Source organism: Daphnia pulicaria, chromosome 4 (genome assembly GCF_021234035.1).
Source record: "Daphnia pulicaria isolate SC F1-1A chromosome 4, SC_F0-13Bv2, whole genome shotgun sequence".
Taxonomy (NCBI): Eukaryota; Metazoa; Arthropoda; class Branchiopoda; order Diplostraca; family Daphniidae; genus Daphnia; species Daphnia pulicaria.
In genome coordinates this window covers 6,011,430-6,033,296 of record NC_060916.1, presented here as the reverse complement: position 1 = coordinate 6,033,296, position 21,867 = coordinate 6,011,430, and the positions used below count along the sequence as shown (strand labels likewise).

The window sequence follows — 21,867 nt, the reverse complement described above, 5'->3', positions numbered from 1 at the left end:
CGAAATTAAGATGGTGTCGGCATTTGTCTGCACCGGTATCGGTATGGCCAGCTCCACATAACCCTGGGGAGTTTTGTCAATGGAATTCCGGGTGGATGCTAAACCATTTTTCATTGCCACAATCTTAGGGTGGCAAGATGGCATTCCGGCAGCGATTTTCTTAGAAAATACTCCTTCGATGTTGGAGGCAATTTTCGGCCAAGAATAGGTGATTCTGGCAGTAAAAGTTCCTGGTCCACTGCCCACAAGTGAAAATTCCGTGACAGTCACGCCTCCAAGTAACGAAGCGAAAATGATAAGCATCTCATTGCAAGTATCCGGATCTCTATAAACCTCCATCAAAACTGGTTGGTTGTGATGGGTTGTGGTTGTGAATTTTCCTACTTTAAGTTTATGGTTCAGTGATTTGCTTACTTACTAAAGTGGTTTTTATCGCAGCTCCCAGGAAATTGGAGTGAAAAAAGCGCCCAAGTCAACATCATGTTAGAAAATGAAAAATATTAGTTAAATTGATAACAAAACACGAAACAAATACGACTAAGTATACCTTGATACGTTTTCAATGTCGTCGAGAATTAAACTTAAAAGTGATGTGTAATATGTATTTTTACCTGTTCATCTACCGCTTCAAGGAAACAACCACAACGATTCCCTTCTGCCAATAATGAAACCAATTACAGGAGAAGGATAAACCCGGTCGGGAATTACGGCAATAGATACGCATTAAATCTGTATCCTGTGATGGTAATATATTCGTGAATATAACCAAATTAAATACAAAAACGACTCGAGTATACCTGGAATCGTTTACGTTGGAGAAGTGCTCGGGCAATGGCTGGTTCTTACTCCTGAAGAGCAGATGACCACTTTTTCCGATAGCCATGGATTTTAGAGATTTTCTTCGTCTGATTCAAATTAGTTTTTCCTGTAAGATTTTTAAGTGTTGCTGATCTCCTTGTTGAACTGGGATATTGATTTTGTTCCTCAAGGAATTCCACGGCCAATGAAGCGGTCTCCTTTGTTGAGTTCAAGTAAAATTGTCTTCTCCCAGTTTCTTCGATCTTGACTGCTTTCAGAGGCTGTCAAGGATGACAGTTTCTTGCCATGGTGCTGCTTGCTGATTTATGTGGAGATTCTTTAATTCCTCTAATTTGATCTTCTAATTTGTTTCCGTTATCATGAAGACCCAAAGGTCTGACCTCTGACCAAACGATTAGTAGCCAGCCACCACAAAAGGGTGAAATCCTTATTCATAAGATGAAAAGTCAATATTATTTTAGGGTCCATGTTTGAAATTATTTCTCTACAAACCTAGTATATTTTGGAGAAAAGAAGAAAATCATACATAAGAATCTTTTTCCTAAGCCCGTACACGAAGAGGGTCATTGTCCATCTGCAGGGCCATGAATATGCACGAAGACATGATGGACAACGCATCCGTCTTATATAGCAGTGCATCAGTCTTGGAAATTATCTGAAGATGGCACTACACTAATTTATCCAAAGAAGTCTTTTTAAATTCAGCTTTTCTAAGAAGTGGAATTTCAAAACAAGAAGCAATGCTTGTGGTCGGAATCATACATCCAATATATGGAACTAAGCCTTAATTTAGTCTTCCGTCGTTAAAAAACCAACTGAGGAAGAATTCATCGGTTCTTGCAGAAACGCCCGAGTCATCATTCCGTTAAAAAATTTAATTATTAGTTAGCATGATCAAGCAAACAAATACAAAATACCTGGATATGTTTTCCATGTGGATTAGAATGAAAGGATAAAACCGCCGTTTTAAGTACTTCACTTTTTATTCAGCAGCTACCGCTTTAAAGAAAGTGGCATTCGCAACGCTAAGAACAATAATTGTCTCCTCGGTTTCAGCTGGCTTAATTTTTAATTTTCTCTCTTCTGACAATGAAAAATCCACAGGAAATAGATCAAATTCGTTTCTCACGTTGGAAAAGTGACGCGCCAATCTCTGGTTCTTCTTCCCCCTGAAGAGCAGCTGTCTACTTGTTCTGATAGATGGACAACCTTTTCTTATCGCTTATCGCTTATCGTGTTTTTTAATGTAGTTTTCAGTGTTTTCGTTTTGCTCAAATAATTTGTTCTTGGAAGATTTTAAAGTCTTGCTGATCTCCTTGTTGAATTGGGACGTTGATCTGGTTCCTGGAGAAATTTCACATCCAATATCTCCTTTTGTTAGATTCAAGGAACTTTTCTTCTTCACAGTATCTTCTGACTTTTTTCAGAGGGAATATATCAAGGATGACAGTTCCTTGCCATCGTGCCCTGCTTGCTAAGTTTCCTGTTGGAGATTCTTTAGTTTTTCTGATTTGATTTTCTTATTTATTTTCTTTGTGCCCGTTATCATGAACACCTAGTCTGGCCTTAAGGAGGTTTTCCATCTCACTTTACTTGGACTAGAAAAAAACGTGGAGTAGCCAGCACAAAACTACCCGCACAAGTTTGGTGGATTCGATGGAGGGCTCCAGCGGCGCCATTCCCGATATTTAGTGGTCGTCCGTGGCTGCAACTTGCTCCGTTTACCCAGTGATGGCTTTTTTCTGTCAAGCAATCATTGGTGGGTTCCCCAATGCAAATTGTAATCTCCCCCCTGGAGCTCTGTCCATTCTGGCAAGTGCAAAGCCAACTATCCCTCGACGATGCAGAAGGTCTCATCATGGTTGGCCCCACGAATGATCATTCCGACTTCCTTGCGTTAGGAGGTCATCTTCTTCAAATAAACCTGAACCAGCGCGATCTAACCAAGCAACGTTAACTTGTGATTAACTTGCGCCCAAAGCGCTAAATTTAGCGCAATTAATTTCATTGAATAATTTTTAAAACGCGCAAAACTTGAAAAATAAATATTTAGCGCGAAAAATAATATTTCGCGCTAGATCTAGTGCTATATAAACGCGTATGGCACTAATGATTTGCATGTGGCGGTGCGCTATTTTTAATCCAATTAATATCATCATATGATTTACGAAACGAGCAAGCGTTAATTAATGCTCATTGCGCTGAATTGAATAAAAGGGACGCACTTCTCGCAACTTTTCTTCCGCAATAAATTGCGCCAGTATTTCGCCCGATTTCGCCGTTAAATTATGGGTTGGCTGGACTGTCCCTTGTTGACGGCACCCGCACACAGTATAGTCCAAAGGATCTGTCGTCGGTTGATCTGGTCCGGCTGATCAATGGCCCGCATTGACGGCCTTTCTATATTTACGGCCGCATCCCTTCGCTGCTCAACAAATTGAAGATGGTCCACCTTCAACACTGACCGGGGGCCTAGCTGGAGTAGCCGCTGCTGGCCACCGCTGCCGAGGCAAAACATTTGAAAAACTTAGCTACCACCACTCGCAACCCTTCGCCGGTGATGAGCCAAGAATTTACAGTTTTGTCTGGCGAATTGGCAGCTGCCAAACGTGCCCACCCGATTTTCAAATCAATCTCCATGAGCACACTGCCGGTCAGATGCTGGATAGCATTACTCACTTCACTCTGGTGTTGAAGTTGTATCATCTTCAAGTTGTTGAGCAGTAAGGGCATGCGGACATAAAGGAGCTGATCAGCCGGGACAGATTGACCATCGACAAGGTGCAGTCTGGAATTTAAAGGCAGAATATTTGTGCAATTAATTTGCGAGAATGCGCCTTTTAATTGAATTTATAAAGAAGCGCTTTATAAGTATTAGCGCCAAATATTTATTTCAGCGCATACGTGTTTAGAAAATAGTATGATGATGAATTCATCGCGCGCAAGTTGATAGTAAATATAGTGCCATGCACGCTTCGATAGCGCTATAGATCTTGCCCAAAATTTTTATTCGATTGTTTTTCTTGCAGAGCGAACCGGCTAAAACCGCGAACGGGCCGCACGCTTAGCGCTGAAATAGCTGACGGACGCACGATAAGCGCCAAATAATGGAAGGGTGAGCGCTACTCGTCAAACCAGTCGCCGCAATAATTTTTTCTTGTTGCACCTATTAATTTAATTTAGTACGATGCGCGTTAAGTAGCCATAATATTATTTTAGCGCTTGCGCTTGTCGTAAATAACACGATGAAATGAAATGAATTGCGCCAAATTTTGCACATCAGGCCTACGTGCCAGTATCCCCGTTCGTAGTACATTTCGTTACATTTGCTAGAATAGGGGCCGGCGAGAACGTCTCCACTTCTTGCAAGATGTAATAGCGCTGCACTTCCGTTCCCTGGCTATAAAGGGGGCGAGGAATGAAACATTTATCAACCGCTAGGTGGGTAAATTTTATACAATTTAATTATAAATGGAATCGGTAGAATTATTTTTAATATACACATAAACACGTTAATGGTTTTTTCCTTGTTTATTTTTTATTAAATTCATAAATTGGTTTGATTCTTGTTTGATATGAATTTTATCGATTTATTAATGTTTGATTCATGTTTGATAAGTATTTCATCTATTTATTAAGGTTTAATCAATTAATATAAATATCGTCGTTGATTTCTTGATAAAAACGTATTAATTGTTAGGTTTAATATTGGAAATCATTTAAGTTATAGATTTGCCGTATAAAAGCAAAGATGGCACCCCATCCAGTCTCCCCTATCTCCAATGTGGTGGTTTAAATTTTATAAAAAAAACAATGAAATTTGTCTAAACAATAACAAAATTATCGGTTGTAATCAATGGTTGCTAACTTTTGGACTTAAATCGATTGTTAGCTTCTACAAGGAGACGGAGAAACAAAATATTTCAAATTATTCTCTAGAAGGCGGAGATGACAGCACTTTATTTTGAGCACTTATTTTTACAAAGATTATTAATTACGATTTTATAGAATCAGAATTTATTAGGAGCACTTAATTTTTTGGTCAATTGGGCGTTCCATTCCATATTGTCTTAGTGAAATAAATTGGCAATTACAATTAGTTCTAGCTGCTTGCTGCCCATCATTTTTATCCTCTTTTTCAGCAATTACAATGAATGTTGTTTACCATTTCTTGTTGCTGTATTTAAGTTGGCCAATGGGGAAAATTTTACCGTCAAAAGTTTATTTTTTCCCCAAACATGTCACGATTTACATAGAAGATCCAAACATATGATACCCTCGGTAAAGTAAACATCAAACTAAAACACTCCTTGAGAAACAATGGTGCGGCGAAACTATGAATAATAACGTGCAGGCCAGTGCAGGGCTCTTTATATTAGCCGGTCTTTGCGCAATCCAAAAAGAATCTATAAATAAGTATGACTTGATTTTTATTCTCATACCAAAACGACGAGTAGACGAACATATCATTATTGCTAAGAGAAAAGTTAGATCATACAGAAACGTTGACAAAATCCAATTAAAAGTAATTAAAGGGAAAGAAAAACATTATGGGATCTATTTTTGTGTGGTAATCACAGTGATGGCAAATAAAAACGCATCAATAGGCAGATCCCGAGACGGATGGATAATAGTACGTGACTGCCGTGGCAGGTAGTTGCCATTTAGCCGCTCTCAGTTCCACCAACTGCAGCAAAGTGCGTTGAGCTGCTCCAGGCAATGCGTTCATCTCGAGGAACGCATCACGAATGGCGTTCCATATGGCAAACATCTTGGTAGGAAGCTCCGTTTCGACGTCACGACCGATGCCAGTCAGAACGAAAAACAAACATTCCAGCTACATCAAGAGACAGCTGAGATTAATCAAAGAACTTTGGCCATTGCGATGGCGTGTTTCCTGGCATGCGTGTAATCTAATATACAGTACCTCTTGAAGAGATTGCGATGATGGCTGTCTGAGTGTAGCACAGCAGCTCTCGGCCAATAGAGAGAGTAGAATCAAATCTGGAGACGGTCTCGTTGAACTAGTTTTTATTTTAGAGTTGAAATTGCGTCGCTTCAGCTGTAAAACGTTATTGACATTGGATTAGTTTTTTACGTGACGTTAACAAAAAATTACTTTCAGAAAAAGAATCGTTATTATTTACCTGTAAATACATTTCGTTCAAGAAATTAATGAAGGCCACCCAACGTTGGGATGATTCCCCTGCCGATCTCAAGATTCGGTCACGTTCCTGGAACGATTCTTGACACGTATTGAGCAAGCTCTCGCGGAAAGTTTCTTTAGTTTCTTTCTGCACGTTTACGATTTCACAAGGTTTTATTGAAAATCTTAACACAATCTACCCATTTATTATATACCTCTATGACGTATGAGCAGTAACGAGCTATCGAAGACGCATAACGAGATGATTCAATCACTCGATTGAATAAGGTCTTGACAGCCTCCATCACAGAGCGGCTATTGGCTCCGTCTGGATCTGTAGAAATTAGAAAATTCTTAACTTGTTCATATTGATAATTTTATTTTGTTTCAATTGCTTACCGACAGCGATTTTCCTGAGTAGAATTTGAGCTGCCTCAGGAAATGAGCTGACATCAGGTAATTCCGAATTGCCGACTTTGGGCGTTGCATTAGTTGACGCTGGAGTCGGTACGGGCACTTTTTGCTGTTGCAGAGTAAGATGGGATCCACTACTTTTGGATCTTTGGAGGACGAACTGACCCGCCGGTGATGCGGTCGCCTCGTTAACCGGTTGCTTTTGTATCGTGATTGAAGTAACGGTAGCAGCTGGAGCGCCCTGCTGTGCTACTTTATTATTAGCTGCCCTGGTGCTATTATTATTGAGTTCCAGTGAAGTTCGACTTTTGGTAAGACGTGGGGGCTGATGATCGGTAGAGTTCTGAGGGAATTGCCCCCGTCCACCAGCTGGAACTTCACCACTCCGCATACCTTTCAACAATAAAAAATAATAGTAATAATAAAAAACAACGACTTTAGAAAATATCGATGTTAAATCAAACCAAAGACATGCCGAAGCGTTCATTGCTGAGATAAAAACAACGTAAGGGTTAGCTCAGCAAATCATGTTTGGCTACATCCCGCATCCGGCCAATCAAAAGAACATTTCATTCAATAATAACACGTTGTTAAATCTAACTCTGTACCCGCATTTCGTTTTCCTATTTACATTAAAAATTCATTTTGCATCCGGGCAAGATTTCCCATTTTTGAAAGTTCTCAAAATCTATAAAGATGACATAGATATTTGACTGAATTCCAAGACGACGTGAAATCATTTTGACTTCTGCCTTCATTTTTCATTGTATAATATTCTACGTTATTCGCCGACTGCATTCTTACTGTTATTGTTTAGATATTGTTGCTAATAAAAAAAAGCAGTTTTTCCAGAGTCACAATGTCTATCAATGCGGTTTCAGAGAGAATTTTCCTCGAGCATCTTTCAGCTCAATTCCCCAGGAAATGGCCGACTTTCCAAGAATAAATGGTACGCTTGGTTTTTGGACAATCCAAACCAGCCGAAACCAGCAGTTAAACAATTAACAGCCTTTCATTTAGTCCACGATTGGAAAGCGAAAAAGTTGCTTAATTTTAGAAACTGGTCAAACAAAATTTGTGCATTAAAAAAAAAAGTTATAGAGACATACTTGGAGGCCGATAGATTTCCATATTCGGTTTGCTGCCCCTCCCGGCGGCTGCAGATGCCGGTGCTGCTGGCCCATTGTTCCCATTATGATAAGAGCCACCGCGTGTTTTACCACTGTTGCTTCCCACGGAATTCGGGAAAGCATTTGATGAGCTGCCGCCACCTGAGCGATTTCCATCACGAATGAAACTCCGCTCTCGTTGCTGAAAATGATTTCCCGTTGGCACATTCTGTCATTAGTAATAAAATCAAGTTATATCGCAATTAAAACTTGAAAACAACGATTTGCAATACACTGATATGTTAGTCATTCAGCAGCTGTTTTGCACACAAAATGAACACAAAAAGAAAATTGAATTGTCGGAAATGCCAACCTGAGAAGGTCGTTGGAGGACAAAGCTGCGTTCTCGCCTAAAGAACTGTCACATTTGACAGAAATGAACAACACAAAAAAATAATAATAATAATTTACAAATGATATTAATGAAATGAAGCCAAACGGAACCACTATAGATAGAGATAGTCGTCCTCCTTTAGCGTGATGGACCATCAAATAAAAATATCACAATAATAAAAAAGCAACGAAATCGTGCAAAGGCAATAAGAACCAAGCTGCTTGTTCGTTTAGCCATGCGCAGTATTTGGCTGCACGCAGTTTCACGAGATCTTGGTTGTAGTGTTTACACGGGCAGATTGTTTACCTGTTGGTTGCCGGCGGGAGTTGGGGCAAATCGGGTATCTTTTTTACTGACAGCAGCAGCAGCAGTCGAAGTCATTTTGAGGAAAGAGTCGCAGCAAAAATGTCTCGATGACACAAGAGGGGCGAGTGTATCGTTTTCGCGTCGTTGTCGTCGATTCGCAGAGCTTCAACTGTACGGAAAAAGCTGAGCAGGTCGTCGTGATTTCGTTTCGCGTGTCGGCACCGCAAAGACCCCTCGAGTGTGTAGTCAGGCTCACCTACATTCACGCCCCCCGCCAAACCGCCCCAAAAAATAAGAGAACGATGTCAACAAACAAGTCAATGCCATACAGAAACTTATTGTCGCTAGAAAGGAATGCAAACTGTTATTTAGTGACGATAAATGTTGAAGGAATGTCGGTCGAAACATTAAGGTCGAAAGGAATGGAGATCCGCTCGATTCGGCTGGAGAAAACAAAAATGTTACATGGCCGGGTGCCAAGCCAACGCAAAGGGCGGCCTCCAAAGGGATGTGGGTGAGGGGGGGGGGGGGAGGGAAGATCACTTCTATTTTCGGGAGTTTGCTGGGGAAGCGCTAATGTTTCCGTCTAGTGCCTCGTTGTCCATATCCGCTGTGCGGGAGATATATACTGACGACAACTTATCCCTTTGTTGGGCGAAGGTCACAAGTTCACTACCGTTTACATTTCATGCAATGACTTCATCAGTCGAAATTCCAGTAATTTCTGCAGTCGATCGCAGTTTCCTCGTAGAATTTTGAACGGGCCCTCTATTCAATATTCAGCTCACGTTTTGGGTCGGCTGAAAACCAAAATATTGCTCACAATTTCGACCAACGCCCATTGTTGTCGGCAAAAATTTTCTTAGGCGGTAGTCACAACAAATATTTTGAGTCGACAAACGAAACGGAATGGAAAGAGAAAGACAAAAAAATGATGGCACTAGGGCAACCGAGTCTTACCTTTTAGTGACGGGAGCACGTTTCGTTCCGAACTCGACACGGGACACGGCACAGACTGCACTGAGTCTTTCTCCACCCAGATCGCTAACCTCCGCCAAATTCAATGTCCTTCCCCTTGTATGTAGCAGCAGCTGTCCACCATCCTTCGTGCCACATTTTTTGGCAATCGCTAGGGCAATCGCTAGGGCAGAGTCGTCTAGATTTATCACATTACTTGCGTTTTGTCTGTTTGTTGTTTTGTTTTTTTTTATTTTTCCTTATTCAAGTGTTCGGTACTTACACTTGTGGGTGATGGCAACGTTGTAAAATATGTCATTTTCTGTCAAATTTATTTCCAGTATTTTATCAGGAATTTCAATTGAATTGGCCAACAAAGAAATTGCCATTACCTGTTTTTTTAACATGAATAAATCCAATAAAAATTTTAAAACAAAAATGTGGAAGCACGTACTGATTCTGAAGCACTGAAGGAAACAGACGCGACCCGACACGACCACAGACTTAGCAGAATATGCCGTTAACTCTTGAAATGTACCAGTTCCCACTATTTAAAAATAAAACTTTTTTTTCTAATAAATATCCCCAAAAAATTAATGGTGGTCAAATTTGTCATAATAATGCGACATACGAATACACTCGACCTAGTAAAATTGTTTTTCACGAGCTGACAACAGTGTAGCATCCTTGAAGAGTCAGCCATTTTGACAAAGCTTTCTTAAAAAAAGTTTTACGCGCGTGCTTGCAACTGTCGTTTTACTTGAGTCGCGCACGCTCTATCACAGCCTACACGTCGATTTCCAGTCGTTTATTAAGTCACAATCCAAAATGAGTGGTCGCGGCCCTCCTCGTATCGAAGGTATGACCTCTTTGAAAGTTGACAACCTCACTTATCGTACTACATGCGAAGATTTGCGTCGAGTATTCGAAAAATATGGAGATGTAGGAGATGTTTACATCCCCAAGGATCGCTTTTCTAGAGAAAGTCGTGGTTTCGCTTTTGTCAGGTATGGCGTCCTTCCTGTTTTCATTGTTTGGTCATGTATTCTAAACATTTGTGTCATTTAGGTTTTATGACAGACGTGATGGAGAAGATGCCATGCATGCTATGGATGGTAGGATGATGGATGGACGGGAACTAAGAGTTCAGTTGGCTCGTTATGGACGTCCTGATGACCCACCTAGACGCAGTGGACGTAGTTCAAGAAGGAGAAGGTGAGCTCATTCATTCTACATTGTTGTTACATTCTGTCGTTCTGAGTGGTGTAGACTATTTGGTAGTACCTATTGATTGCCAAGGTGTAGAATACTTGATGTAACTAGCTTTAGAACATTTTGTCAGTGAAGTGTTTATTTTATTGGCTGTTTTACAAAATGATGCCACTGTACGCTGGAGGAAGTGACTATGCTTTGTGTAACCTTAACCAACCAGGTCTCGTTCTCGTAGTCGTTCACGTGACCGCCGATCCAGATCTCGATCTCGTTCACGCAGTCGCAGCCGAGACCGTGATGACAAACGAGGTAGTCGCCGTGACGATGATCGTCGAAGCAAGAAGAAGAGCAAATCCAGGTACCATCCTTTTGTTACCTCATAGCTATTATTAGTTCAACTGATTAATGTTTCTTCATCCTTTTTGCTATTAGGTCTCGCAGTCGCAGCGACAGTCGCGAGCGAAGCCGTGATCGGAGTCGTGATCGAAGCCGCTCTCGCAGCAAGAGCCCAAGAGAGGAAGGTGGAAACAGATCTCCGGTCGTGAAAGAAGAGCCCGCAGCTGAGGTAGACCGAAGAAATCACGATGAAGAAGACAACGGACATGATGATCGTCGTAGTCGCGATCGTGAGCACGACGACGATAACGACCACAGACGCTCTGCATCACGCTCGCGATCTCGCTCGCGTTCACGATCTGGTTCAAAGTAGGATGTTCCTGTAAGATTGATGTTGGTAATTGACCTTCTAACACGAAGCTATTGTTTGTACAGGGATTGAAGTTTTTAAAAGGAATCGTGCGCCGTGTATGGGACTTGAAAAGGGGGGCTGTGGTGATTTTTTTTTTCTTTTTGTTTTTCTGGTGGAGGCTGCACACACGAAGCGACACGAAATTGGCGCGGTTTCGTCCGTTAATCGAGAGGTATAAGCCCCCTCATTCAAGGCGTGACGTTTTTAATCACTATTCAATCAGATTTTCACTGACAACCCTTAACAATACAAGCGAACTTCGGTTAAACAAACAAAATAAGAGATGAAACATTAAAGAAATTCCATTGCTTTTCGTCTAGTGTGTAGTAGTATTTTGCCTTCTCATTTAGATTGATATCCTTTTTTTTTTTTATATAAGTTCTTTCTTGATTGATAACATGGTTTGGTTTTTTCTTGTGTCCAAATGATAGAAGTCAAAGCAATTCAGTAATACTTTGGAAAAAAGCGAAAGGCGGCCAATAATTCGAAACAGGAATCTGGTTCTCTCCAGCCAATACACACAGATTTCATCCACTTCATGCGATAACGGACCTAATGTTTCTTGTACCTCCCACTCTCTGACTGTGTGTGTCGTAACGTGGTATCTATATTGTATGTGCTAACATTTAAAGAAAATCAAGTTAATTTAAGTCCATGCCAAAGAAACGACGTCTTTGTGTGTTGTGTGACCCAATGTGAACCATCTGTTTCACTGCCACAGGCGAGCTGCCCGGGGGTGGTTTCCTGAGCTTGCTGTGTTAGCTGTGCTGATGATTGCCGTTGTGGCCGAGATGTGAAGCCGGTGGCAGAGCCGAGTTCAGCTGCAGCCGCGTGTCCTGACTTGTTTTCCCGCCAGCTGAAAGCTGTCCGTAAAGACGCCCGAATTCTCTTTCCTTTAGCCTTTGTGCGAGACATTCAACTCGATTTGAGCAGTTTGGCGTCTCCTACCTGTTGGCTGAAGCTGCTGGCCGTGCTCCCGCCATTTCAGGGACAGGGTGTTTTCTTCCTTCGGAGATGAGGAGCGGGACTGGTGGTGGTGCGAGGAAGCGGATCCGGGGCAGGAGGACATCTCTTCCCCGTTGCGGCGGCTATTTTTTTTTTCTTTCTCTTCTTTTATTATACAAAACAAAGCAACCAACAACAAAAGAATTCATTTTCAGGTGTTTCTTATTGCCGAGAAAGTGCCTTGCAGATTCGTGCGGTGCCGCCAGTTTTTACTCCCTTCATTTTTCGCGGCGCTGAATGGAACGAAAACAGAACCCCAAAAATGGGCCCCGGCTGTCCTCATTAACCGGATGGGTAGCCGCCGCGTGAACACTGAATCTCATTGGTCGACCCTGGTGGTGGTGTGTAGCTTCGCTAGGGGGAGGTGGGAATTCCCTGGCACACAAGAAATTTGCAGCAACAACCGAACGACATAAAATGCCTGGAAAAGGAAAAGAAAAAAAAGTTTGTTGGTGTCTACCGAGGAGGGTTCTCACGCGATGTAGATATTGCATGATGCTTATTGCGATGATACAACCGAGCGACTTGTTCTCCGGTAAGTAGCTAGACTGCACGTCGATAACGACTGTAGGGTTCTTCCATTTTCTTTTAGCTCCCAACCTAAATTATAAACCAACGGCGTAGTAAAGCGGCGACTAGTGTGGCGTAGCATTTCCAGGCGCTGTCTAGGGAGTGGCGGCATCCATCCCCCTTAAAGGGTGCATTGTCTCGGTCACTGGACTCGACTAGAATTTGCCCGTTAGGTTAATACCTACTTTGGACGAGTCAACGTGTGATAAGGACTCCAACCGCAGATCGCCCAAAGGTTCGCCTCTTGCCAACAAAAACCAGTCACTCACGTTTCCAATGAGCATTCGACAGAAGGTAATGTGCGCACATTTTCGTCAACGTACATTTTGCAAAAATTATTTTTCTCTTTTTAGTTTTATGTGGAACTTTTTTTTTCGTTTGGTAATAAACAGATTGTTGATGGCATTTATTCTTTTCTTTCATGGTAATAAATAAATAAAAAATTAACAAGGTAACAACAAAAAATAAATAATTCATGAAAGAACAATTTGAAAGGGGGAATGAACAACAGACTAAGTTTTTATAAATAAAGAGGTTATGAGCGTGACGAATGTGTGTTGTTCTGTGTGACCTGGAGATATGTGGTACGTCCACACACGTGTTCTTATGTGCATGGCGCCATCAAGGCCTTGAACTCGTGTGATAGTCGATCGGCTTCCTGTTAGTTGGTGAGTTTTGTCGACGACCAGAGAACCCGACTCAAACTCGTGAATTCTACTTTTGACTATTTCTTAGCCAGTGTTATTTATCAACCCGGATGGATTGAACGATAAAAGCACGAACTATCAAGACTCGACTTTTGTGTGTGGCGATCGACCGTTTTTTAAATTTTTTTTATTCCTTTTCTATTTTATTAAATTCTAAATGATGGATGAGAATCTGCTTACTTCGTTTTGTTTCAACAATATGGTCGTCGTAGGTGTGGCACTTGGCAACCTGAGCATTTCACTATTAAAAGTCAAAACTACCGTATTCTTCTTGGCTAGATGGGGAAACCGTGTCACATTTCGTATTTGAGCATGCCGTTTTCAATGGCGTAGATGACGCTTTGTGAAATTTGATCGACATAATTCCAGTCGACCACATCGGTTTTGTCCTCTCCAACATCTTCTCTGCGACCAATGGCAAGCGCAGCGGTGCCTAATGGAACGGCCACTCCGACGACAATTCCGATTATTCCAAGGACTAAACCGATGATGGTAACTACCCTGACGACTCGGATCAACGTCCGGATGGTATCTGCATTGTTCACTTCGAATCGGGACAGTTTCTGGAAGATTCCGTGCACTATTAAATCCCATTGATTGGGGTAGGCGTGAAGCGGATCCGACGGATTGTAGAGTTTGCTGGCCGTTCCCAATCGCTTCCGGAGCGCACTAATCGGGTTGGTCTTCTTTAGAGCTCGGTTGAAGAACGTTAAACTATCATTCTTCACCGACGATTTGAATGAAGACAAACTCTTTTTCAGATTGCAGTTGGTCTTCTTGATACTCCATCTGCCTGACGATGTCGAATTTTTCGGAGATTTGAGGGAAGCGACGACTATGACGCACACCAATATGACGAGGCACGTACGGAAACTGCATTTTGAAAAAAAAAAAACGTTACATAACTCAACTGTCTCGTTTCATGTCAAGATTTGTGAATTAATTTGTCTACCTGAGTAATGAGTGCGTCATGACTATGGAGATCTTTAAATTCAGACCAGGTCCACGTGTCAGGAAATAGAAATGACGTAGTATATCCAATGGTAAATAACGACACACGAGTTTTTCGTTTGATTCACTTTTAACAACCAAAGTAAGGAGCCACTTTAAGACATGTCGCCAAATCCTTTTGTGCAACAAAATCGTGTGCAACGGCACTTGGTTTAACTATTAATGAAGAATGCGGGGTTACTTATTTTCTTCTTCCAAACCCCACCCAAGCGGCACACACGTCCCAACTCTGTGATTCTCTGGATCGAAATGATTTTCCTCTTCGTCTGAATCACGCTTTTTAAATTTTCGCTTTTCCCAATCTACACAGCCATGGATACGACGACGCTGACCTGCTTTTCTAGTCCAAATGCGCCTCCAAAATGGGCGGTCCTTTGAAAAGACGGAAAGGGAGACTATAGCATTACAACTAAAACCGGCTCTGTCTATTGGGGAAAAGAAATACAAATAGAAATACAACAAGAAAAAAAAACCTTAAAAGGCTTGACCGTTTCAATGCGGAAGTTTGAGACGGGCTTGAATGCATTCTTGTCTCTTCTTGCTCTTTTGACTGAAAGATAGCTTAGATTTTGGGCGTGATCTCTCGGGTTTAGATGACGGGACACGTCTATACACCGTAGCACATTCCCAAAAGGCAATATAAGCTAGTGTAGAGAGGCGGGCCAGGTATGTCTCGCAGGCATCACTTGATGGATGAATTAAATCAAGTTGGCGAGTTTGCGTGTTTTATATTATACCTGCTCCTCTATACGAATTGTTTCCTTTTGGACATCTTGGTTTCCTAAAATACAACTCAAGCCTTTCTTGGCCCAAATTATTGCTCTTTATTATTCAGTTTAGTGATGGCTACGCCAACTAGGGTAGTATACTATAGTTGGCGTATTATCGAATAAGGTGGTACGGTCGGAACGGTATCGTTATACTTCATAAACTCATTCAAGATGTCAACTAGCCCTTTCATAGCAGCGAAACAGGTACCGGTATATATTCTAAAAACAGAACTTGGGATATTAGACTTGTAGATGGCTATTACACAGTAGGAGGTAACCTATATTTATTGGGCTTGAGTTGAAGCACGTACGCACACAAAACTTGTATAACGTCCCTGTGTGTCCATGTGGCGTTCGACAAAAAACTTGAGATTCGAAAAGTCGATTTCAGCACACACAAAAAAACACTCGTGAAACATCTGGTTTCGTCGACGAGGAAACTGAACCTTTTTTCTGATGCAATTTCTTTTTCAACGTGTGAAAAACCTTGCCCAACTTACACGCTTCGCTGAAAACATTTTTTTTTTAAATATTTTTTAGTTAAGAAAAATTATTCATTTAATAATAATTCAGTGTGAAAATTAAATAGGGCCTAATACGGATGGTTTCCCTTTGTTTTATACTATTATCCAATTCAAGTCACTTACGTAGTTAGTTAAGAAATTTCAATGGAAACGGCTGCGTCATGGTCCATGGCCTAAGGGCTAGTTCTTGAAAATAAAAAAATGCCGAGTCACGATGAAATTTGTATTTCATTTCCGATCAGTGACAGCTGTTTTTATCAGAGTTTCGCTCTATTTTATCATCCTACCTGTTTAAACTGCTTTCTTGGTTTAGAAAAATCTTTGTGACGTGACGCGATCAGATTTATTGAAAGTTATGTAATATTTTTCCAAAGAAAACGTTCAGAGGTAAATCTGCAAGATAAAGAATTCTTTCCCTACGAAAAATGACTGGCTAATCGCTCGAAGATTGAAAACAAATATTTTAAAACCCAGAACTGACCCAGTTACTTAAAGGGTAAATTTGTATACCATTCAGGTCGGAATACTAGATAGTGAAGAATCCAATCATGGGAAAACGGAACAAGGAAAAGAGAAATCCACTCCGGATGTAAACAGACCAAAAGGAGTATTTTGGACAGCAGTGTGGGGTGCTAACGGTAAAAGAAAGCAAGTTTTACCAGAAACACTCCTTAAACTGGTCAGACACACGCCGTTTCCCGGTACCTTGATATTTTCTGTACATTTTGATATCCTTAACATGGCTTTATTTTCAATCCTTGCTTGACTACAAATGCACTCTGGCAATCTGAATACTTGCAAAATAAAACAACACTGTGATTACATGCAAAAAATGTTAAAATTCTCGATCGCTTCGTAGCTTTGTATTATTTACAGGGGTAACATATTGTATGCGGATGTGGCCGAGTGGTTAAGGCGACTGACTCGAAATCAGTTTCCATCTTGGAGCACAGGTTCGAATCCTGTCATCCGCGATCAAAATTTTTTCAACTTTTTCTTGATTTTAAAAGATTTGTAAGAATTTATAAAAGTGCAGATTTTCGCAAGGTGTTAGCAGAAGTTTTTCTAGTAAAATTATGTAAACTTTGACCGAAAAAAAAATTACAACAGTACATATCTGCCATATAACCCTTTTTTACACAGTTGATTGATTGTGATGGCTGAAGGGGATTTTGTGCACGATATACATTAATTTCAAATTTAAAGCGCTCTTGTAATTAGAGTTTTCAAATGTAGGCTATTGAATAAGACAAGCGCAAAAAACATAACATTGTACTGCTTCCCCGTTTTCTACTCCTCCCCTTCCAGCAGTGAGTTTTTGTTCAAGTGTCGAATTATTTTTCGATTAGAGTGTTTCCATGATCTCATAATACCGGTTTTCTTCAAAGCGATCATTATATTTGCGCAGATTAAATCAAGATCAATTCTTCATTAATTAGAAGTGCTAAAGCCATTGGCAATGGCACAGTTTTTGATTAGACGCGAAAAAAAACAAAGTACTATCAATATTTGAAGGAAAAAGAAATTGTAATATTAAAATTATTTTCATTAAGTTACAAAATGACTCGGCATAGCAAGGAATTATTATTGATTTTTAGCACGATACGATTCGATAGCCTTGTATACTTGATTAGCCACCATGTTGAGCTTTTGACTGTCCATTTTAAAGCCCATTTCATCGGCGCGCCCCTTGACAGAATGGAATCCAGTAAGGATGGTTTTGAAGAATCCCAGTCCGGAAAACAGCGAGACGATCCAAATGGCCACGGCCAGTCCTAGAATTCCAGCAATGCCCCAGAATACGACTCCGGTGTCGACAATAGCGAAATTTCCCGACGTTTTGAGTTGGTAATCGTTGCCGGGGTGGAAGACAGCTGGGAAGCCGGGTTGTGTACGGAAAATGGGCTCGTTATTACTTTCGAGAACGTTTGCTGTCATAAGTGGCTCCTCTTGTTGTTGCTGTCTGCCGGTTCTGCTATTCGTTACTCCGGCAGTTGTCGTAATCACATTCCGACCAGATGAGGCGGCGACTGCGGTAGGAGAGCCTATGACTGCAATTGCCGCTCCATGCGTCATTGAAATTGCCAAAACCAAGCTGAGAACAGTGGTCAAAATAAATTCCATTCTATTATTAAATGAAAAACAGAGAAAATTAGCCGTCGTTATAATTCATGTCTTTATATTGACTATATAATTTTTACTGGTAATAATATGCATACGATCTAGAATTTGAAATGCAGCAACTCAAAGTCTTATTCTTTTAGAAATTAAATTACAATTCAATTAGACCTTACTTTGAATGTTGGAGAGTTTGAGAGATCGGAAAGTAGTAGTAGGAAGCTGTTGAAGCTGGATGTGATAGATGAGTTTGTGATGTAGAATGAAGCAGTGTCACTGCCTTTTATTTGAAACTGAACTCGTATCGACCTTAGGTCAATTCTACAACCAATAGGGATCCAAGACAGTTTTTTTTTTTTTTTTTTTAATATGAGAATCGCCTCATTAGCCCACTCTTATCCGCTTTTCTCTTTCTGTTGCCATTTTTGTGTGTCGTCTGTGCGATTTATCCGAATCACATGGGATGCAAAATAAAATCAAGATTAGTTCATTGGGTCGACTGGACGTTTAGTCTCGAGATTTGACCCTACTGACCCACTTCGTTAACAATGAGACCTCGAATCTAGTTCTACTGTATAAAATTGGGAAATATGAAACTCTTTGAATCCATTGGGACGTGTCCTAAGTCGTCTTGCTCCAGACGACTCCAGACTACTGCGCTAATTCTTTGGGCAACATTATACTAAACTGTACGACGCCATTAAAATTAGTGAATTTAAACTTGAGTTAAAATGACTAAAATAATAGTAACAAATGCTCTCTAAATAGAAAGTAGATTCAATTTTATCGTTCATTTTGAACAGCTGCTGGTTCTTCCGCGCTGAAAGATTTCGACGTCGTGTGCAGATGTTCGGGTATTTTTTTAAGCCTTTGCTGTATCCTATAAACAAAAAATGATGGGTGTTTAATGTTTCCAGATCCAGGTTTAGAAAGCAACTCTCACAAAAGAAAAAAAACTATGCAAGCTCACCGAGTCATTGTGAATCTAATGCTGTTGAGGAAACTTTTTCCCACACTTGGATTTTATATTGTCACCGTTATGTACTTGTGAAAAGCGACTCATACCGAGCGACTAGCTGTCACATGGTGACCGCGTTTCTTTTGTAATGTGCTGGACGACTACGATGGCCATAGATTCTGCACGAATCGCCTACTAACAATAGTAATGGAATAAAAGGATTCAACCTTATTTCCCTCGCACGGTCTATTTTTATTTTCTCGAAAAGCGCAATATTCCACAGCCGGAGAGTGGCACTTGTCTATCAAAAAAGCTACTCGGGTTATATCCTGTTGTAGAATCCGCCAAGAATTTTTTTTTTTTCACAAGGAAAGACAAAAAAGACATTTTTATTTTGTTACCGCAAGCATATAGCTAGTTTGTCTAACAGACTAATTACTAAAGTATCAACTGGGCGATTACCAGTATATTTCGGTGAGTTAAACTGTCTGTCATTTAATGCTAGAGTGGCCTTTATAGTTGTCAAATGAGTAGAGACGACAGAGCAATTTTCGTCAGCAACGTGGTTGTTTAATACCGCTGATCTTATTACTCAAATTAGTTAGTAAATAATTCATACGTTTTAGGTATAAACTTTAGCTTGGCGTCGTCAGTTGTTGTAATGAAGATGGGACATTCTCCCATTCGCTACATCATCTATGATGAACTATGTGGTTAATGCAATACTTTGCATTGTAATCACCCACAAGGAATTTTAGCGAGTTCTGCCAATGTCGGCAAGTTAATAACCAACGGAGTCCGACATGGTTTACTTGAACCGGTTTAGAGGCTTCCAGCATATATTTTTAAATATATATATTTCTTGGCTATTTCTTATGCATTTTTTTTTTTTATTTTCATTTATGGCTGGATTTTGTTGTCTTTTTTTTAATTTTGCAGATATTACTATAGAAGGGTCGTCGTAGCAACGTATTCTAGTAGAACAAGTTTCAATGCAGTACTACCAAATAATAAGATAAACATTCTTTTTTCTTTCATAAGCTGCCACTATAGATTTTTTCAAAATGACTCAACTAGAGGGAAAAGTCTGATAGCAGCGTTGAAAAACAGTCAATTCACGAAGAAAGAGCTGCTAGTCATTTCAAAACCTGTTCAATATTTACCAATATCTCAGCTGTGCCAGAAATAACAAAAAGTCAAGATAAAAATATCCATAAGAAGAATCAGGACTGATGGCCGACGGAACGCTGCCCTACGGGGTAAATACAAACGGCATGTTACAGAAATCTAAGATTAATAATAATCATATAGATTGCTTCGGTTCTATGATCAGAATACCGGAATCTGGGTTAACTCAAAATCGCATTACATATTTCAGTAAAACCTTGTAAAATTGTTGCCTTAAAGCTTACGTATATCTAGTCGAGCAATGTAACCATAATGATGTTGAATAAGTGTACAAGAACCGTTGATCGGCCGGTGGAAAATGCGGCGGAAGTAAGAATTGCTAACTGCGATTTTCACACGGTGCAATTTTTGAAATTACCGAAAGGAGAGCGCCGTAATAAGTATAGCATTCCAGATTTGAACGTGAACAAATTCAAAAACGCTGTTCGACAAAGGAGTTATTTTTGAAGCAAAAGAATGAGATGAATATGCATCATATTCAGGTCCTATAAGATTCTTGTGAAAAAAACCGAATCAGTTCAAAAAATCAAAATGTTACAAACAAATTTTTCTGTACTTCAGTCTAATCAATTCGATGGCGACGCATATGGAAATTTAAAGAAAAAAAAAAGGGTTAAAGACAACGTGACATACAAATTTCTATTTTTCATTCGGTTCTTGTCACCTACCTAAAAAACCTCGTTCAATTTTTCTATTTCTCCAGACGAACTACCGATAAACCTGAAAGCGTTCGACGCTGTTTGATCAGTACAACATTCTCTTGAACTATTCAAACCGGTTTGCCAAGAAAACTCTTGACCCAAGTTGACCTACTTTCTTCGTACAACATATCAAAAGACGCAGCAAAAAAAAGGGGGGAGGGGAAGTATCCAGCAGTCTGTAAAGTCGTCGTTCAAGCGTAAATAAGGAAACAAGAACCTGTTCAATATTTGTTTCATCGCTTTCGGGAGATCTTGTCGTGTGGTATGTACATCTAGCACAGACTTGGCATCTTATATTTCCTTCTACTTTTTTTGTCTTATTTTTTCAAAAGAAAATGTACACTCACGAAAAATTCTTATTCGAAATCATATTTTTAAAAAATGCAATATCAATTATCCATAACACAGGGATTTTTTTTTTCTTACACGCACCAGCGGAAGACTAATTCGAGGTATATTATATGCAGTAATTTTTTTTTTGTAATCTCCGGAGAGAATGAGGTGAATGAACGACCTTTCCTTCACCTTGATATACGTTATACCGCCGTTTATGCACCCGTAACTACTGTTATGCATGAAGGTTACAAGTAGCGCCAATAGTGTTGATCCGTTATCCAATTTTCTATTGAATATTCGCGAGCTAAACACTTCTCTTTTATCAAAATTATAAATAATTGGCGCAGCGAATATTATTCGACGTACAGGCCTTACCTAATTAAGTAATTATGGGCCTAGTTGCCAAGTTTCGCCTGCTATAAATATAAAGTCACCGATGGGCATAGAGCTGAAGGCCAACATCTCACATTCTCATCATTCACACGATGCGTTCCAGTCATTTAGTGTCAAGTCAACTTTGTTTGGTGCTGGTGCTTTTTACGGCCGTTGCATCATCTAAACGTGAACTAGTAGAAAATGTAATCTCCAGTCAGCCGGAAGTGGCCGGGAGACTTTCTCCTGCTGTCCAAATCGGCACGTCACTGTGGTCCAGTCGTCAGCAGCCGACGCGTCTAGTCGGTGTCGTTGAACCGGGACGATTGCTCAACATTTTCTTGGGTATCATCTTGATAATGGGATTCGCCGTTTTGAATTCATTTTTGTACATCGCCATCGGAATTACCGGCTCTTTGCCACCAAGGTTCGCAAGACCTAAACGGGGTCGACCACCTCGGGACGTCAATGATGAGCCGCAATTTTCTCAACACATTTTTCA

At 40.4% G+C, this 21,867-nt stretch overlaps 4 protein-coding genes and 1 non-coding gene across 11 annotated transcripts; 2 read left to right on the top strand and 3 right to left on the bottom strand.

Moving 5' to 3' along the window:
* Positions 1-5,232: 5,232 nt before the first annotated feature.
* On the bottom strand, positions 5,233-9,282 carry LOC124337579 (polyadenylate-binding protein-interacting protein 1-like). 3 transcript variants are annotated; one of them, XM_046791620.1, is made up of 10 exons: positions 9,149-9,232; positions 8,551-8,988; positions 8,189-8,444; positions 7,862-7,906; positions 7,489-7,717; positions 6,365-6,772; positions 6,181-6,299; positions 5,967-6,113; positions 5,747-5,881; positions 5,233-5,656 (listed from the first exon to the last, which is right to left on the bottom strand). In XM_046791620.1, exons 3-10 carry the CDS (start codon positions 8,261-8,263, stop codon positions 5,420-5,422), a joined length of 1,395 nt encoding a protein of 464 aa, XP_046647576.1. In that variant the 5' UTR covers positions 8,264-8,444; positions 8,551-8,988; positions 9,149-9,232; the 3' UTR covers positions 5,233-5,419. The 3 variants fall into 3 exon arrangements, with proteins under 3 accessions (XP_046647576.1, XP_046647575.1, XP_046647577.1); XM_046791619.1 differs by lacking the exon at positions 8,551-8,988 and having other exon boundaries at positions 9,149-9,282; XM_046791621.1 differs by lacking the exons at positions 7,862-7,906; positions 8,551-8,988 and having other exon boundaries at positions 9,149-9,282.
* A 550-nt stretch (positions 9,283-9,832) lies between these two features.
* Positions 9,833-13,085, top strand: LOC124337580 (serine/arginine-rich splicing factor 2-like). Of its 5 annotated transcripts, none has more exons than XR_006917430.1 (6): positions 9,834-10,152; positions 10,214-10,360; positions 10,578-10,715; positions 10,790-11,062; positions 11,129-11,277; positions 11,827-13,085. XR_006917430.1 is itself a non-coding variant. In XM_046791623.1 (5 exons), exons 1-4 carry the CDS (start codon positions 9,974-9,976, stop codon positions 11,064-11,066), a joined length of 741 nt encoding a protein of 246 aa, XP_046647579.1. In that variant the 5' UTR covers positions 9,833-9,973; the 3' UTR covers positions 11,067-11,090; positions 11,827-13,085. The 5 variants fall into 5 exon arrangements, 3 of the variants coding, with proteins under 3 accessions (XP_046647579.1, XP_046647580.1, XP_046647578.1); XR_006917431.1 differs by lacking the exon at positions 11,827-13,085 and adding an exon at positions 11,537-11,642; XM_046791623.1 differs by lacking the exon at positions 11,129-11,277 and having other exon boundaries at positions 9,833-10,152; positions 10,790-11,090.
* A 421-nt stretch (positions 13,086-13,506) lies between these two features.
* Positions 13,507-14,692, bottom strand: LOC124337582. Its single transcript, XM_046791625.1, has 2 exons — positions 14,340-14,692; positions 13,507-14,260 (listed from the first exon to the last, which is right to left on the bottom strand). Exons 1-2 carry the CDS (start codon positions 14,357-14,359, stop codon positions 13,681-13,683), a joined length of 600 nt encoding a protein of 199 aa, XP_046647581.1. The 5' UTR covers positions 14,360-14,692; the 3' UTR covers positions 13,507-13,680.
* Positions 14,693-16,584: 1,892 nt separating this feature from the next.
* Trnas-cga lies at positions 16,585-16,666 on the top strand. Its single transcript has one exon. It is a non-coding gene; the product is annotated as a tRNA-Ser (tRNA).
* Positions 16,667-17,196: 530 nt separating this feature from the next.
* LOC124335768 lies at positions 17,197-18,325 on the bottom strand. Its single transcript, XM_046789215.1, has 2 exons — positions 17,987-18,325; positions 17,197-17,817 (listed from the first exon to the last, which is right to left on the bottom strand). The coding sequence occupies exon 2, from the start codon at positions 17,814-17,816 to the stop codon at positions 17,277-17,279; it is 540 nt and encodes a 179-aa protein (XP_046645171.1). The 5' UTR covers position 17,817; positions 17,987-18,325; the 3' UTR covers positions 17,197-17,276.
* Between the last annotated feature and the right edge of the window lie 3,542 nt (positions 18,326-21,867).